Genomic DNA, 20,533 nt, shown 5'->3' with positions numbered 1-20,533 from the left:
AGAAATAAGTAAATAACACAGCGTGTTAATAAAAATGTATTATCATTTATCCTAGTTTACTTCTTATATTTTAATTTGTTTTTTTTTTTTTGATAAGTTGAATTTATTGTAGGTAACGATTAAGAGAGTATCGTACGACTTCATATCAGCTGAAGAAACCTTACAACTCGGTCAAACGTAGCTCTTTTGAAATTGATTTTCACTTAAATATTAGTACCTATTTCTTTCGAAGTCAGTGTTGTATAATAAAATTGTTCGATTTTGGGTCTATTGATACCTACATAACACAAATTGTACGTTCCTACTAATAAAGTATCTAATTATATATTTACAACTATTATTGTCACTATATTTTATGATTTCAATCTATTTGAAGTCCTATAAGAACGTTATTAAAAATGTATATAAATAAAACAATAATTGGTCATAACTTACTGATAATCTATATTATATTATTTAAATAAAACTATTTATTTATCAGTTTAGCACAATATACGACGTAAAATAATAAATATTGTACAACGATATAAATAAAATTTAAATTAGTTAAACCCAAACAAATTGAGTTGTTCGAATAATTACAAGACAACCGATGTTAAAATATAAAAACATAATTTAGTTTAATTTTTATGTTTGGATTCATTTGGTCAATTGATATATCTAGCACTATACTGGCTTAGAAAATATATGAGTGATATTTATTTGACCTACTCGTTTATAATGCACCTACCTAATTGATTTAATTAGCAAAAAAGTATTTAATAGCGATATTTATAAAAATTTAAATTGTCGAATACGCATGCAATCATTATAATAATATTAAACACATTCGTTAATGAAAACAAATTTCGATTTTAATTTTTATGATAATATACAAATATTATATATATACAGTCCGTATCATCTATAACGACGGCCAAGGGACCGTAAAATATACGTCGTGATAACCAGATGTTGTTATAACCAAATTTTATTTTATTAGAATTTAAAATATTGCTTACATTATACATTTTTTTTTTTAATAATAGAATTAAAAATATTGTTTACATTATATATATTTTTTTATATTTTCTATTTTACAAAATTATTTTAAGAAGTCAGTGATTTTTAGCTGTTTTGATTTATAATTTAATAGCATATTTTGTATAGTGAGTTTTAATGAATTAAAATGTTGATTCAAGTCAATATTATTTAGTAATGAAAAATTAACAATATTTTCTAGTGATTTATACGCTTCGTCTACAGTTAAATAATCTTTATCTTCATTAGTTATTTCCTCCTCTTCTTCTTCTTCTTCATTTGGTTTGGATATTGTACTCATTATGTCCTCGACACTTAATATTCTTATGTACGTATGAAAGCAGCTAATATAGTAATACATTACAAAATAACTATGTGAAGATAGTAGATACCCTATCTGTCGTTTATAGTGTTTATACGATTAAAATGTGTGTTGCGGACCGATTTTTAATTCGTATTAGCCGATATTGTCGTTACGTCCATGTCGTTACAACCAGTTATTTTGTATGTTAAAATAAACGGAATTTCGCCGGGCATTTGAAATTAACGTCGTTATACCTCATATGTCGTTACGACCGGCGTCGTTATAGATGGTAGCGACTGTATATATAATATAAATATATAATTTAATAGATTTACTATTTGAATTTTTTATGTGCAATATACTCGTTACTTCTATAGAAGGGTGACAATTTCTCGTTTTTAGACAGTAACTTACAATGTATTGAAAAAAAAAAAACTTTAACACATCTATAGAACTAAATAATATATATTTTCATCTACTTGGTAATTCTTTATTTAAATTAGATTCTAGTAATTTTTTTATTGCCTATACGCATTGGCCAATATCATTTAAATTGATTATTTATTCAGTATTGTGATTTATTTTATTAATTGTTATGAAGCATCATAGTCCATGAAATATTGTTTAAATAATTTGTGTTATTGTAATAATTAATCTTTTGAAAATTTAAATCTTGAATTTCACCGAACTCCAAGTATTATATATTTTAATCAAATGTATTCAAGGTGATTCTTTTATCAAACAACACTCATTATTTCAAAAACACTATTTTTTCTTTCAAAATTTTAGATCCATCTTGTTCTAGAACAATATATTTTTTTTTATATTATCACCCTTATATTTATTTGGTAAACCATTATCAACTTTTGATTTTCAAATGAAAACCAATACTTAAAATTTAATAAATTAAAAAGGCTATTTTTTCAATGGATTTTCACGTTTGAATTTTCGTTTTTCGTTAATCCGTTTACAAGATATAGCCTCCCAAAGTTGGTTGGTTTTGGGTGTGGTATTAGTGTGTTATAGATGTATGTTAGGTGGTATTTACACACAAACACCATATGAGTGTTTGTTTGATAAAAGAATCACCTTGCATATTATAAAAATTGACCCACAATGATGGAGAAAAAAGACGATGGTTTCTATATTCGGTGTTACGCAGTATTCGACGGATTTTTACCTAATGCATAATTATCTTCAAACCACTGTACAAAATTACTTGCATTGTTGAGCATAATTTCTTTAACCTCCTTGAATGCATCAGATATTTCATGTTCGGGCAAAAATGCAAGAGCCAACATTTACCGAACTTTGATGCTGAAATCTTATTATTTCCATGCTCAACGGATATACCAAGGCTTTGTTGTTGTCGTGCGATAAAATGTTTCGATGAGATAAAAACATTAAACGTATCTAGCTATGGCTTATCCATTTCATGATAATTTTTTCTATAATTTTCTAATCTCCGATATAATTTCAGTGTAAACCACTTATTATTAAATAAAAGAAACATGTGCCAATTTTCAAAGTTTTCATCAATATATGACATAAGTTCCCGGTTAAATTATAATTAATATATTTAAACAGATTTTTTTAAATATCATTAACATTAACAAATATATATAATAATTATATTGTTAACAGTTAACATAGTCAATAATATACATTATGCGCATAATGTATAAAAGAGGCTACAAATTAAAATTGAAATTAAATATCTTGTCGGTATTTTGGGTGTCGGTCGATTGTTCATCTCCCATATGCATCGTAGAACAACTTATTTATTTACTGTCATCGCATTATAGTTGATCGTTGAAACTTTATTTTTTTGAAATCAATGAATTTATAAAGTATTATGTTCGTGAAAAAGAAAAGAATATTGGATTTTTGTGTAGTTAAGAAGACGACTTCATGTGTTTGTTGGAATAATAAAAATGTAAATAGATTATCAAGATAGCCGTAGGATGTACAACATAAACGATTATTTCTGTTATTACAGTAAAACGTATCATTCCTATACACGGTATACATGTAATTGAATTTTATTGTTTTCTCTGTTTTTATTCAGTCTGTAAATAAAAGCTTTCTGTTGGAAAGTAATGTTTAAATCTCGCAATTGTTATCCTTTTTGATAATCTTATGTTTTTTTCCCATTATAATTGTATTGAACATATTCTTCCAATCACCAGGGGATTTGTCGTGTTATAGTAATAAGTATGAGATACGATTTCAGTGACAGCACCTTTGTGTAGGTTTTTTTTGTTTTTGCAATTTTGATACATATAAATATAATCAATATACGAACGTACTTTTTTAATGATGCTTTGTTGCTATGCGTATTTTGCTCGATTTTTAGGTGGTAAAAATACGCTGTAAAAAGTTACATATATTATGATATAATAATGATCATAAAAAGTAATAATAAATACTATTATAAAAACTCACATCATATAAACGGTTATATTTATGTACAAGGTATTCACTATTCTGGCAGCCGGTAGACATAAAAAAATTGTATAATGCCAGTAGGTATCGAACATTGTAACTTAAAAGAACATGAAACGGGAATATTCCAAAATAATGGCAATAATTTATGTTATAAAATTCAATTTAAGTGTATACCTTTATTCTTTACCATAATATAATTATACTTTAATAATGGTTATATTTATTCGAAGAGGAAGGTAATATTATTTTTATAGTAAACAATGAATAATATGTCAAATACTTCAATTTTGGGATAGTCGAGCCAGCCATTGGCCATTGTTCTATGTGAATAACATTATAACAATCAATTTTAGTTAATATAATTTGGCCACGTGGATAAAGTAGATAAATAATCGAATTTAATAATAATAATTGCTACAATTTTCCATTTTATAGACCATTACACACACGATACACCCTCGTAAGATATTCTTTGTTATGTATAGTGCTTAAATTCTTATGAGTCTCAATTTCTGATTGGAGGGATTAAAAGTAAAAACGATATGTGATCATTGCAAGAGAGATTAGAAAATAAATTTCATCTAATGTAAATTTAGTTTTGAATTTTGAAACCACTCTTAACCTCGCCCTTTAATCAATTATTTGAAATAGGGTCCGGTACTACTATAGAAAATATTGATTTTAATCTTATAATCTTATACCGCTATGCCACTTGGAAAAAAGTAAGATACGTTCTTTAAAATGGGCAATACAAATATTTTCTAAAATATTTGTAAATTATCCACTGTTCTGCATAATATGCTCGTATTTCATTAATTCAATTTAACGCATGAATAAATTATTATCAAAACTATACAACAAGTACAAGACATTATTACATTATGTGTTATCTAAAGTTATTTCACAAACGAGTTTGTTTGTAGACTACTATAATATAACAGCTGATAGCATACGGTAGGTTATAAAGTTATGATAATACACTTGTAATAATTAGATAATCAGTTTCAGCAATGAATCGTGAAGAACATTAGCATATATTAAAATGGTTGAATCACAATCATTATTTACTGGGCATTAATATAATATTGATGCATAAATGAAAAAAAAATTCGGATTTGTTAATGTCGTCGGCCAATTTGGATAATTTCATTGTATTAGAGATATAGTACATAATACATCATGGGCGAATTATATTTTAATATTATAAAACGTGCACGTAATATTTTAAAAGCTATTTTTGTATTTTTAGATACGCACGAGAATACGGCGTACAGCTAGTGTACTAATATGGCCATATTCTACGTCTGCTTCTTGTGTGGGATTAGACGAACATGCACGTACGTCGACCAATTTTCGAACGGTTGATACCACGCTTTTTCTTTAGCCACGCATATTTATGATACACGGGTCTATGACATTATACCATCCGACATCGTATTAAACACACTCACTCGACCAATTTAAACGTATTAATATATTTTTAATTCGATAGCTTGTGTTCTTGCGCTATGAAAGTCGATAAGTAACTAATAACACCATTTATCTGAGACTGTGTTAAAACGATATAATTACTGTGCATCATGACATTTGCCGATAGTAAAATGGATTAGTAATATTGAATTTAAATTATGGCAATCGTTTTATTGCACGTATGGACGTTGAAGTAATAACTTTAGTTAGGGACGCTGGGCAGAGTGTTTTTAATTTATGCATAATTTTGATTGTTTGCCCATTGCGTGATGATCATGATGGAAAAGAATAATTCAAAAGGTAAATATAGTTTTAGTTAAATGAAGGGTTGTACATAATATAGTGATAAGTGGAATCCAATTTTTAAAACAATCAAATATGGAAATAATTTGTTTTTATTTTATAGAAGACGCAAAATCTACGTGCCTTAAAAGTACTCAACTGGTACATTTGGATACAGACATCAAAAGTTTTGGTAAGTTTTAATTAAAAAAATTATAAATTAAAAATATTTTCTATTATTAGTTATGAGAAAAAAAATTATTTTAAACTTTTTCAATTTTAAAATACATAAAAATCTTTAGTAGACATTTTTTATGTGACAGACATTAGTAGAGAGCTTAAAAGTGATGGTTATTGCATTCTGTATACATTGTAATAATATTGTAATTACCGTTATTTAGTTAGGACATAATATACTTACATCTTATAGGTATATTCTCACAATAAAACAAAATTTCGCTTTTAAGTTTTAACAACCAACTGTTACCGAAACTAAAAATTATACAGCCATATATGCTATTGTTTTGTACATGTATAGTTTTACTTACTTTTTAAATAAAATAAACATTGTAACGTATAAAAAATTTTTATGGTTTAAAACTAACAGATTGAAAGTGTTATATTATTAAAACAAAATGTAATTATAGTGTTAAAAAAATATTAAAACAATTACATACAATTTTCACAACGTTGATACGTGAAAATACTGTAAAATATTACGCAACGTATGTTGTAGGTACCTCTACATATCAACTAAATGTCTTTATTAATCATTGATCAATTGTCTTGTTTATATAAATAGTACATTCTTGTGCTATTGATAAACTTGTGAAAATAAAATACAATGTGTATTTGTTCGTATATATAAACAGCATACAACGAAAAATATTAAGATGTTATAACTGTAATAATAAAGAACATAACTATTGATATTGATAATCAAAAGGATATTTATAATAATTGAAGTAATTAATAAGTGTCCGATGGTATACTAAAATTAAGTCATGTTAATTTGTAAATGAAACATTTGAATATGTAATTAAACATATTTGTAATATACTTACATCAATAATATTTTATGTTCATTTAACATTTTGATAAATTCAGTTTTTTGTTAAAAAACAAAATGTAATATTAATAAGTTAAATAAATAAGTTAAAAATAGACTTTTAATTGTAAAATTTAATTAAGATTGAAGAGTAAAGACTAATAATACTAAATAGTACATTTCTGCTTGTTATGCGCTTAGTGTTAGATATAATAATAATATGACTATTAGGATCGTAGTTTGGTTTTGTATTGAGAGGGCAATATTGTACGATGTTTTGCGTGATGAGGACTACTGAGGCTTATTTGGTTGAATTCTTGAATTGGTTAATTTGCTTCTTGCTAATTTAATCTTATTTTTATTTACACTTTTCTGCCGTTATTCTAAGTTTCTACTTATTCGTTGACAAGTTTTTGTATGGAGATTAGGTACCAACATTTTCTAATGAGTTTTCTTTGAAATATTTTTGCATATTGATGGCAATAAAGTAAACACGAAAATGTATTAAGTACATGATTATTGACGTCCAACAAGATGATGGAATGAGTGTTGGCACTGGGTATCTTGTGGAGTCCATAACGTAATAATATATTGACTTGCTGTAATTGCTGTTTCACAGTTTTATCAGCCCAAAATTTGATAAAATAAGTTAGAAAAAATAAGCTATTCCTACTAAAACTGCCCACTGAGTTGAACACGGTAACGGTTAGTTTTTTCTTGGACTGTTACATGGTATCGGTATGTGTACAAACTACAAATGTTATATTTTATGCGCTTATGCCAACAGATAATATACATTATATTGTTAATATAGATGCAATTTTTTCAGGAACATAATAATTTAAGTTGATAAATATAAACAACATGTTTTTGAGTCAGGGGCGTCATTTCAGGTTTTTTTCGGGTGTGCGAAGTTTCAAGCAGGCCATTTTGAAATTTCACCAGGCCATATAAAAATAGATATACATACGTATATGTATATTATACTGCATTCAATTATTTCCATACATTAAAGACCGGTTATTACAATTTGATTTTAATCAAATATAAATAGTTGTGCATTCGTGGCTCGTGCATTATTTTAGGCTTTAGCAAGGTGCAGGCCAATTATAACATTCTAAAAGTAAGGGGTGCAAACCACACACCCTGCCCCCCCACAAATGACGCCCCTGTCTTTAGCTTTAGATCCTTAATTGAAGATCTGTATCCTATAATAGCACCATACAATACTTATTTACATAATATTACCATGTACTCAAAACTATCATTTTTGATTTTTTTTTCTAGAAATAGCAACTTCTAAATATTTGATAACTAAACCAGTAAATTTGGACCAAGCTATCGGAATTGTTGGTAAGTTATAATTTGTTCTAAATTTAAATCGATTCAAAAGTATTACACGATTGCACAAATTTTTTATTTGGATAATCATGCAAGCTGTCCTAAAGTTCCAGAACCTCCCAATTTCTCGGTGAGCCTATATTCGCTGTTGTACGCATATTAAATTAATAATTTAAGTTAAGTTGAAAATTTATTTATACGCATCGTAACAAACTAGCAAAAATAATTACAATTTAAACATACATTAATAAATAACAATTACCTAGTTATATATTTTAAAATATAATTTTTGGCACGAGTATTACTGTAATTTACATATTTATAAAACATATAGTTCAATGAAACATTTTTTAAAAGTTCTTTATTTTAAATCTTAAAAATATTAAGGATAAAATCATTATAATGACGGGGTTTTTGATAATGATTTTTAAGATCAAAATAAAATACAAATAAATATGAAATAAAATTAATATAGTGTATGTTATAAGCTTATTCAAAAAAAGTAATTCAACTATAGAGCGCCTTGTGATGTCGATGGTGACTTAAGTTTAGTTGCAAAAACATCACTAGAGTGCGCTGTAAATTATAAATATATATTTATTGCTTATTTCGATTTTTAAAAGTATCTGTAGAACAATATAAGTGATTTACTTGTACATGCAGGTACAGAAAATTTGTTATTAACCAATTATTGACCATCATATTCATAATAAGTTGTTATATGTAAAATATACACATTACAGCTATAGCCGATGAGTATTATGATGTGTGAAATATGTATCATTATGAAAAAAGTCTTAAAAAAACTCGGTAGATACGTTTCTATGCTTTGTACACCTTCCTATGCACCCCCCTACCACCAAAAAAAAAAATGGAAAAGCAAAAGTATGGAAAGATTTAACCTCTCGCATCACTCTTATAAACGCCATCGATAGTAGATATATTATCTACAGTCATAGGGCCATATTATATGAGTACTTTTTAGTTTTTATTGAAGTTATACAAAGTAATTTATCAAGCACGATTATTCCTATTTTTTTCAATAATGTAGTTATTAAAAAACCTGATTTTTAGAATTTTTAAATAAACTTAAGCATAGGCGTGTCTACGGGGGGTGCAGGGTATGCACCTGCACCCTCTGCGATTTCAAATGGCACCATGAATTAAGAAAAATTGTTCAAAAAAGAGGACAAAGGCCCATTATAGTCCCTTGGGTTCGCACCAGGTTGCACCCTCTGCGTCAAAGGTCTAGACACGCCTATGAACTTAAGGACCATTTTTTCAAATGCTCGTGATTTTCGTAGTACTACTAGTACTTAAGTAATGCCCTGTAGAGAACTTCTGTTTCAAATGAGAACCCTTTCAACTATAAATTATTTAGTGGATAATTTTTCTAAAAAATTTAACGTACCAGAATCTAAATTCGTACGAGTAGTTTTTGAGTGGTCGTATCCCATTTCGCCGCGGTACCATTTCGCCGCCAAATTAATCCAAATTTATTAATCATAATATTGAATATATTTCTACACAGCGAAAAGGGGAATGCCTTATTTTCAATAACTATTATTTTAGAATTGATAAAAAAATAAAAAATAAAAAATATTGGAAGTGTATTGAAAACTGTGGAGCTCGTGTAATAATTTCAGATTACATATTACATAAATATAACTAATTAGAATGTAATTTTTAATCTTAAGTTTACTTAAAAGAGTTACTTAAAAAATAAATTTGGCGAAATGGAACTGCGAAAAAATAAATTCGGTGAAATGGTACCGCGGCGAAATGAAACGGCGGCGAAATGGGAGCTGACCTTTTGAGTTACTTTGTGTCCAAAAGATAAAAGGTTTATGGTAAATGGTAATGAATTTATAAGATATATGAGGGCTAAGGTGATTTTAATGTTTTAGTCATGCATAAATAATAAAGTTATTTATCAACAATAATATTTTATAAAATTTTCCCGAGTGTAATATAAATATTAATTCCAATATTACATACAATAACATATATTTTGAAATATTTTTGTAAAACCATTTTTAAGGACTATTATTCTTAGTAAATCTCGGGAATTTAAAAATACGGGTTTTGTTTAGGTATACTTAAAAATTTAAAAAAATCAGAATTTTAATAAATTCATCATTAATGAAAAAATGGAGTGAGCATGCTTGGCTTGCAATTACCCTGAATATTAAATTATACTTTTCATATCCAAAAGGATACTTTGGGTTGGAAAGAGATAGAAATGTATGATTATTGATAAGAAAATATTTATTTAATTTTATAATTTACAAGTTTAATTCAGTTTTAAAAAGCTAGTTTTAATTTAAAAGACGAAAAACAGTTAACTTCATATTTTTAACTTAAAAAAGGAGTTTAAATTAGATTAAGTATTATGTTTATTATATAGAAATTGGTAGGCATACATTACAAATATACTCCTTAGTCCTTACGTTTAGACACCTACTAAATGAATACATTATAATTATTATTTTTTATTATTTTTCAATAAAATAACATTATTTCAATTATATTTTGACTAGTTTTTAGGATTAATAAGCGTTCAAGTAAAAAAAAAAAGCTAATATAATATTAAAATGTTAATATTTTTGAAATCGTGTGATTGATTAAAGTTATACCTTACTATATTATTAGACACTTGAAGCAAGAAATGTTAATATGTTTCTATTTAATGCAGGATTTGGAAGTTTTCATTACTACATATTGTTCATTTGCGGATCGTTATTCTCAGCAATCTCCATTAGCGTGACGTCAGTGTCCTTCATTATACCGTCAGCACAGTGTGATTTTCATTTGACATCTGTCCACAAAGGCATCCTAAATGGAGCTTCGATGATAGGTACCAACGAATTGCATTGCTCATGTTTATAATATGTGGTTTAATTTAATAGTTGGTTTCTCTCAGGAATGTTTTTCGGATGTTTTATTACGGGTTACATGGCAGATTCCAAAGGCAGAAGGTATACATTAGTCGTCTGCATGATGATTGATGGTATCTTCAACCTCATATCTAGCGTGTCTCAGATTTATCCAATACTATTATTCTGCAAGTTAATGAGTGGATTTGGGTATGGAAAAATTATTAACATAATAATTATCTAACTTGAGAGTTATGCACTTGTAAGTTGTATTATCATGTGTGAATTCATTGAGTTCTGTATATCTAAACACAAATGTTTAGAACACTTTTTATTATCATTGTTGTGCCCGTCCATCCGTCATTTACCAGTACATATTATATTATAATTATTATACTCTGTTCAAGTTAAAAAGCTGCCTCTTTACGGATTATACAATTTTATTTTTTTTGGGGGGGGAGGGGTGGGGGTGGGAGGGTTATTTAATTTTTATATGAATACAACGGCTGCGTCCGAGTTGCATTCCCAAAACAAAAAAAATATCCGAATTGCATGCGATTTCTTAAAGGGGTCTGTTCGAATTGCATGTCATCACCTCATAGAAAGGTTTGTCCGAATTGCATGCCGTGTATCAGAAATAGTTTGTTTATTATACACTTATTATATTAGTCATTAGGTATAACTTACTTTTTTTTAAACTTTTCTAATTTTTAAAAAAAATACCGCATGTATAGAAATGCTGTATATATCATACAGGTTGTTGCAACTGGTTAGTCATTTTGAAATATTTTAAACTTTAATTTTATTTTGAACCGTATTTATTATAGTATATTATAGTATAAATTTTATATTATTATTAAAATAATTTATTTTAAAAACTGGACCAAATTGTATATTATTATTTAAATTATTTTTTTTTAAATTCGACCAAATTTAATATTATTATATTAATTACCAAATTTTATATTATTATTGTAATTATTTATCTAAAATATACCATGTACAAATGTAAAATATATTCAGTTTATTATACTAAACTAAATGTAGCAAAAGCCCGTTCTTTCAGTGGAAAAGTAAGTTAAATTAGAAAAGTTCAAAAAATAATAAATAATAAATAATAAATAATAATCTATCAACCTGATAATCTGATGGCATGCAATTCAGATAAACCCCTCGTCCCTCGACGAGGTGGCATGAAATTTGGACAGACCCTTTCAAGAGATGGCATGCAATTCGGACATTCCAATTTATGTTTTATTTTTTTTGGCATACAATTTGGACGCACAGGAAGACAACTTGTGGGATGTAAATCCTACTCTCCATTATAGCCATGTATCATCATATTATTCATAATACCAAATACTATAAATATAATTATAAATGACAACATATTTTGTAAAAATGTATATTGTTTGTATAATTAATATGAGTAAGGGGGTTGTTAACAATATCCGATACACCTTCTTGGCTGTATGTCACTGCTCTAAGCAGTGTATATAATAATTATTACCTACGTGATATAACGGTATAATTAACAGATGAATACACAATAAATATTAATATATTCATCAATCGTTTTTAGGGTATCTGGTGTTACAGTGTTCTATTCATACCTCGGAGAGTTCGTAAACGACAAAAATCGTGAAAAATTTCTTTGTTGGATGGAAATGTTCTGGACATTTGGTGTAATATTACTTCCATGTGAGAATTACAATATTTAAATATTATCTTTATTAATAGTAATTATTATAGCTAGGCATTCAATATACTTAAAACCAGGGACGTCATTTGGAGTAAAGTCATGGGGTAGCAACAGTAGAAATCCTGAGGTGAGATAGCTACTGAGCTTTAGTTCTCCCCCAATTGATCTTGTGAAATCTAAAAAAAAACTTTTCAACATTAAATTAATTAAGACAATATTAAACTAATTAATCAATAAATTAATTATTAACATTTTTTTCTGTCGTAGAAATATAATTTTTTAAATACAAGTAATATAAAAATATTATACTTGTAGTGATTTTCCGAAGAAAAAAAACAAGAAAATTGTATTATTTTTATAAATTTCTCGTACTTCGTACTGGTTCGTAGAGTATCATAACTATTAATTTGCTACTCCTATAAAAATGGTAGTGTAGCGATTGCTACCCCTCACTACCCCGTAACGATGCCTATGCATTTAAAACCTATTATTATAATATATAGTATATACATTATACTTATATGAGATTGTGTATATTTGAGTGTATTTTTTAAGTTAAGTTAAATTGATACAATGTAATAAATAATCAAATAGATACCTAATAGCTATATCAATAAATTATAAATATAGTAAAATACCTATTCAATTATAATAACATTGTAGTATTTTTTAGGCGTGGCATGGTTAGTTATACCACAAACATTTAGAATCGAATACGGTTTCTTTTTGTTCAGATCATGGAATTTATTTGCGATTATTTGTTCACTCCCGAGTATAATATTTTCATTTTTATTGGTTAAATTGCCGGAAAGTCCAAAGTTCTTACTCAACAAGGGTAAACACGACGAGACTATCGATTGCTTGAAATTCGTCTATAGATGGAATAATAAGACTGATGGTGAATTTCCGGCAAGTTTAAGTTGCAATTATCAGTGGATAGTGCTCCCGTAGGACCACTTTTAACAAATGTTAAAATAACACTTACTTTATTTGTATCTGATTGTTTTAGGTGTCTTCATTAATGTTACCCGATTGTATAAATGAACAGAAAAATAGCTTCTTTAGTGGACTTTACAAGAGCATCCTGGAGCTGTTTACATCTAAATTCAAAGTTAGAGCTATGATTACATGTGCGATACAATTTTGTTGCACTGCCAGGTAACAATATATTAAGGGAATAATAATAAAAAAAAATAATATGTTAACCAATAATAATCTACGATGTAATTTTACATGAACCCGTTGGTTCTGTATTTTTAAATGTGCAGCTTTTACATGATGGTTTTGTGGTTCCCAGAGCTGATGAATAGATTTCGATGGTATGAAACATTATATTCAGGTCCCAAAAATATGACAAATATGTGTGAAATCGTATCTCTGTTTAAAATTGAACCCGAAGAGATAGATCTCAAATGCAATGATGAAATCGATCAATCTGTATACGAGAACATTCTCATCATTGGCATTGCTTGTATACCTACAAGTATTATTGTGCCGTTATTAGTCAACAGATTTGGAATTAAATTTTTTTTAGGTTTGAATATATTTTACTTAATGTTATAAGTTATAACGCTATGAATATCGATAAAAATTCATACATTTTTATTTTAGTTATTTTAATCTAATTTAATATTATTTTTATTTAGTGTTAAGTTTTTTCGGGTCAGGTCTCTCCGCTGCTTGTTTGTATTTCATTACGTCTTCATTCGAGAATATCGTGCTATCGTCCATATTTGAAGCACTTTCCAGCTTGGGTATTGGTCTAGTATTTTGTATAAGCGTTGAACTATTTCCGACAGAATATAGGTAAGTTTAAAAAGTTAGAAATATTTAAAATTTATATTATTTTGTTATTTTTAGGGGCGTTGCCGTATCTATTGGTTCCATGTTTGGCAAAGTAGGTGCAGTTATTGGAAACATCATAGTTGGTGTATTTATTGATGCACATTGTATGGTTCCTATTTTAGTATCGTGCTCTTTTTTGATAAGTAAGCACACCAAATTTTTAAGAAATCGAAAAAATCGTTAAACTAAGTGTTGATTGTAGATAGGTACATGAATACTTCATCACCGAGTAGGTCACTATAATAAATGAGTTAGATTTGAATTCAATGATAAATAATTATTTAGATACGGATACAAATTTTGAGTTGTGATGGTTTGTTTGTTTATATTTTAAAGATATTTAACAATTCGTTTTTTGTTCATTTTATCATTAGTGATTTCTTTTTTTATCACCCTTATACGCCTAGTAGATTTACACAATGATAAGTTGAACTAATTTTGCCATAAGAAAAATTGCATACAATGTTATATACCATAGAACAATACATAGTTAAGTAATAGTATTTCATGTTTATTATAATACAGAGTGATTCTTTTAAGTGGGTACACTAATTATCTCGAAAAGTATTGACTTTTTTCAAAATATTTTTTTACATGGTTTCAAGTTGTTAAAAAACCAACGTCTTTATTAAAAAATTATATTTTTAAATATTTTTTATCCTTATCATTTTTTAAGTTTTTTACTTTTTTGAATGACAACATAGAGTTTTAATTTCATATTCTGCTTTGGAATATGAAATTAAAACTCTATGTTGTCATTCAAAAAAGTAAAAAACTTAAAAAATGATAAGGATAAAAAATATTTAAAAATATAATTTTTTAATAAAGACGTTGGTTTTTTAACAACTTGAAACCATGTAAAAAAATATTTTGAAAAAAGTACCTAAATACTTTTCGAGATAATTAGTGTACCCACTTAAAAGAATCACCCTGTATACAGATTGTTTTTCATTTAGCCTCGTAAGGTTTTAAAACCCTAAGAATACAAATTAAAAACAATAACAAAATAACTAAAAATCTTTATTTTAATTTAATTATTCAATTTTGTCAACACGTGAATTCGAAATATATTCCAAAAATTGTGCATTTGAATTTTTGGGATTTATAGGTTTCTAAGTTTCTGTAAGAAATATGTATAAGAAACGATGTAGGTAATTACATATTTTTTAAGTCTTAAATATTAAATTACAAAATGTTCAGTAATTATTAACAACAGAATAATTATTCGGGTTAATAAATTTCGGGATTTCGATAAATTTTATCAAAATATTAATTTTAAACACTTGTAAAAAAGAATGAAAATAAATATTTTGAAAATAATATTATGGTTAGTAAATGCTAATATGAACATTTAGTGAAAATTTCAAGTTTTCTCAAAACTTTTCTGTGTTGAATCCCTAAAAGTATGATTAGATTCAATTTCCTTCAATACGCTACCCTCAAAGTTTAAAATCAAAGCCATTTTTTCCGTGTCAAAAGGTAATTAAAACACACACACACACACATCAATGCGAAACCAATAAATTCATAGCTCCACTCAAAAACTATAATATACTATAATTATTAATAGTAACACACGTGATACTTAGTATTTAAAATATACAAATTAGTTACAAAGTAATCTTCCTCCTGGAGCTATATTTGGTTTTTTGATTTTATTAATGATATAATAAAAAATGTATGAATAGTTACCTATAGTACATTCTATGACTAATGTTTCAAATGTGTGCTTCTCGATATTTTTCCTCTATAAGGAAAATCTATGAGTCATAATTATGCTTATGTTAATAAGTAACCACTAACCATGAAGGCATGAAAATGAAAAATGAACAAAAAAACGTATATCCAGCCCAATAACACATTAACACATTAATTTTAATCTCAAAGATTTAGATGGTATTGTATCTATCTATGGTTTGTTATTACGCGGCGATGTTGAGGCAATATATTTTTACCTATAGATAGTTTTGTAAACATATTTTGAATTAATTGATTTATGATTATATTACTAAAAGGTATAGGTAATATTAAGTTACTGTATGAATTTATTAAAAAAACATTAATATTATGTAATAACCAGTAGTTATGGCTAAGTACTGTTAACTCTTGTATATTATTATAGATACCTAATGAGATTAGGATTACATTTTTTATCATAACTCGTCGATTTAGATGAATCTACCATATTATAACTTGAATCATACAAATTTGAATTGTATTCCGAAAAATTTTGAATTGTGATTATTTTTGACAAGTTAGTAGTGAAACAAAATTAAGACCCTGAAATAGTGCCTGAAATATAAATCAACTATCATAGTAAATGCTTTGAAGTAGAAATATAATGTTTTAGACACGATTAAAGATATACAGGTTGCACATCGACTACTGATAAGGTGATATACGATATGACTATTGCAATAATTAATGTGTAGCGCTCCAAGCGGAAATATTCCATATTATAAATGTTGTAATGTAGGTATATCTTAAATCGTGTTCATAATATTATTAAAATTCAGTAAATACGAATACCGATTCACAGTCACTTACAAATATTACGAATACCGATCTACGATTAATAACGAATATTACGAATACCGAAATACTAATTGTCATTCGAATAAATAAAAAGGTGGTAAAGTATATTATATCACCTATTCACCTGCATATTATCATAAATCATAATAATATGCGAGATACTTTAAAATTTTAACATATGGGCGCCAGTAGTTAATTATTTACAGCTGTTTTATATAGTCACTTAGTAAATAAATCTGAAAGCCGTTTATTAGAGGACGATGTGCAAGCTGTATATCTTTAATCGTGGTTTAAGATGTTTTCTGTTATTTAATTTAATAATAGTTACAAATAAAAAATATTTTTTCAGTTTCAGGCTTATTAGTATTAGCATTACCAAAAACTGGAAGAGCCACCATAAACTGAAAATATAAACTAGAAGAGAGAAATTTGAACTTGTATCATTAAAAAATTATTGTAACTTGTTTTTTTTTTTTACAATTTTATGTTTATTAAATTTATTTTTGTCTGAACGAAAATCAATATCTTCATATTATTTATATATATTTTTATTTTTTTGTTTAAATAAATAAGCTTCGGCGTCTACGGCCATTGGCATACAAGGAGTATAAGGTTAATAATTTTTAAGGATACCGTATTCACATATTTTATAAACAAGAACAGATTATAAACTATTTATAAAATTAGTTTTAATTAAAAAGGCCATAATGTGACTTATGGTATCTGGATGGAGAGTTTCTGACATGATATTTGATACCCCATCTTCATATTTTATATTTTAATGCAATATGTAAATTTGTGAATGTTGGCTGTTTTTTTCTTCATGCTGTTAAATAAATCAGTATTTCCGTTTATATATATATTATTTAGATTGTGTTTATATATGTATGGTAAGTATATATGATGTATGATGAATATTGTATAAATATTACCTATAATATATAATATAATCAGTGCACGAATTGGGAAAAATTAGAAAGGGGATGCAAAAGTGTAAAAACTTGAAGTGCCCCTTCACGCCCCTCTAATATTCAAGTACTGCATATTATTACACCAGTAGCCGAGTATGGGAGTGGGTGTTCTAAGTGTTGATTCACGTATTCAGCCAGCCCTCTCGATCATTTTTATATTTAGTGCTCTATAATTAGTAATTACCTATTAGTATTGACTATAATTTTTTTATAGTTAGTAAAATGATGTTAATCATTACATGTATAGTGCATATTTAATGATAATGTCATTACGATTTTTAATAGGCATATGGATATAAAGTCATAATAACGATAAAAAATCGTGAAAAATATGAATAATAATAAGTATGATGATGACGGTAAAATTATCGATATGAATGTTACGGGCAATGTTAAAATTTGGATAATGCCGACATAACTATGCTTTTAAGTTTTGGTTTATGAGTAATCATTCGTTTATAAATTTGAAATATCAATATTAACCGGATAATGTTAAAAGTTATAAATTAAATAGAGTAGGATTTTAGCAAAAGGAGTATTTCTCATAGACGGACAATTTTTAGGAATGGTGACAGAAGATTTAAATTACCTATCTGAATTTTCTAATCTGATTAAAAAAACGTATTTATGAGTAAATTATTTCAATATTATTTTTGTATTTTTCAGTAAAACTTTATTTAAGATTTTGTAAATTGTCTAATTTCTGTGATAAGAATTGGATGATCGTACGATACGTTATTAGTTGTAACAGAACGTAAAACGGAACAATATCATAAAAAGGCTCTTGTCAGAGCCAACAACTCGTATGTCCAACAGCCAATCACAGTAGAGAACGAACACGGCCAATCACAGGGCAGATCGTAAGCACAACACCGCTTTTTGGACTTTGAGAGGTGTTATAAGTACTTCCGGTCATCTGGCAGTCATAAAAAGCACATCAACGAATAGGGGAAATCGAGACGAAGGCAACAGTACTTTCCCCAGGGTCGTAACCCTAAAAACTACGGTGATATCATCAAAGCAATTACGAAAGAAAACACAACACGCAGCACGGCAGTAGATGAGTTTACTAGTCGGTACGGATAGTAGTACTTATACTAGTAAGATTCATCGGAACAGCGACATTCTTCTTTCATTCTTCAAACTTCAACTCAACCCCAACGAAGACAGAAGAACCGAAGAAACATCAAGAGGAGTAATCCAGTGAACCAACCGATCCGAATATCAGCGACGACATCGACTCCAGTACGCGGCATTCCAGAGCTCCTGAGGACAACGACCCATACGATCCCGTGTGCAACTCTTTAGAGCATCGCCACAATTTGATCGTACGGGTTAACAACGAAGCAGTCTCCGGCCACGGCATCGTCAGTGTTCCCGAACGAGAGTGAATAAGTACGATCCCGTGTGCAACTCTATTAGAGTATCGCCACAAACAGATCGTACGATTCAACTACAGCGCCGATTCCGACACGCAGCATTCAAGTGCACCGGTGGGCACAGACCGCTACGATCCCGTGTGCAACTCACTTAGAGCATCGCCACAGTTTGATCGTACGGTCTAACGACGAAACTATCACCAGCCTACGACGCCTGAGTGCGCAACCGAATGTGAACAAGTACGATCCCGTGTGCAACTCTTTTAGAGCATCGCCACAAACAGATCGTACGAATCGGTGACTTCGCCAAATTCGTGCCACGACGTTCCAGCGTCCCAACGAGTTGAGGAGCGACCCATCGTGAACAAGTACGATCCCGTGTGCAACTTTTTAGAGTATCACCACAAATAGATCGTACGATTCAGTAACTAAGCAGATCCCGAGCAACGACGTTCCAGCGCACCAATAAGCGAGAACATTGCTGGTTGCCTATCCCTCTATGTCCACGGGAGTAACGCAACGGTAACCTCTCGTTATATCTGACGTCGGAGAATGGTCTAGGCCGGAACTCCGACGCGGGTACTCGACGCGCCACCGCAATACCCGTGTGACATAGAGACCCGATCGGGCGGAATAAACAGCAGTGAGGGAGTCATAGAACATCGAACAAATCAACCTATCAAACACGCGGAGAAGGTACCGACAAGCAGAAGGCGTACACGCTGCAATATAAATTGTCCTTTTCAGGACAACCCTAATAAAACAAGTCCCCCCCGAGCGCGCCTGTTTAGGCTTCGCATAATCCGAACAGTGATTATAATAAACGCCACTTACTTGAGCGGGCCTAATATAGTGACTGTTCCATCCATTAATGTAAGATAAACACCATCTCCTTTCATTTTGTATAAATTTAATGGGAAATAATTTCCCACTCCCTAGTATTGTTATGTATATATGATTATATAGAAATAAAAAAGTGAATTATTACATACATGTAAACAAAAGCGTTCACATCATTAGTAAACGGACAAATACCTTAAAAAGTACCGTTTCATAGTTTATTACCTACATTACATTACCTACATTAGAACGGAACCAGTATGTTAATGATATTACATCGTATATTCGTTTTCGATTACGATTGAAAATCCATAGAGGTACTTATATTTTCAAATATACTTATCTATCAATTACTCTTAAATTTACTTATTGAATACTCAATAGACAATTATCACATATTTACAATTCGCCGCCGTGTTACTGTAGTAGTAATGCAGTATTTCATGATTAGTTTTGACGAGTGCCTAGACTC

The 20,533-nt window shown here is 28.6% G+C and overlaps 1 protein-coding gene across 2 annotated transcripts; it reads left to right on the top strand.

Annotated features, from left to right (window-relative positions):
- Nucleotides 1-5,069: 5,069 nt before the first annotated feature.
- On the top strand, nt 5,070-17,725 carry LOC107166686 (synaptic vesicle glycoprotein 2B). Of its 2 annotated transcripts, none has more exons than XM_089219508.1 (12): nt 5,070-5,542; nt 5,649-5,717; nt 7,860-7,925; nt 10,609-10,770; nt 10,837-10,999; nt 12,372-12,490; nt 12,542-12,618; nt 13,501-13,649; nt 13,760-14,025; nt 14,138-14,297; nt 14,352-14,479; nt 17,221-17,725. In XM_089219508.1, exons 1-12 carry the CDS (start codon nt 5,512-5,514, stop codon nt 17,274-17,276), a joined length of 1,446 nt encoding a protein of 481 aa, XP_089075634.1. In that variant the 5' UTR covers nt 5,070-5,511; the 3' UTR covers nt 17,277-17,725. The 2 variants fall into 2 exon arrangements, with proteins under 2 accessions (XP_089075634.1, XP_089075633.1); XM_089219507.1 differs by lacking the exon at nt 12,542-12,618 and adding an exon at nt 13,165-13,400 and having other exon boundaries at nt 5,137-5,542.
- The last annotated feature ends 2,808 nt before the right edge of the window (nt 17,726-20,533 follow it).

This window comes from Diuraphis noxia, unplaced genomic scaffold (assembly GCF_037042655.1).
Source record: "Diuraphis noxia isolate RWA-SAM2 unplaced genomic scaffold, SU_Dnox_SAM2 contig0002, whole genome shotgun sequence".
NCBI lineage: Eukaryota > Metazoa > Arthropoda > Insecta > Hemiptera > Aphididae > Diuraphis > Diuraphis noxia.
This window is presented reverse-complemented; position numbering and strand designations above follow the sequence as displayed.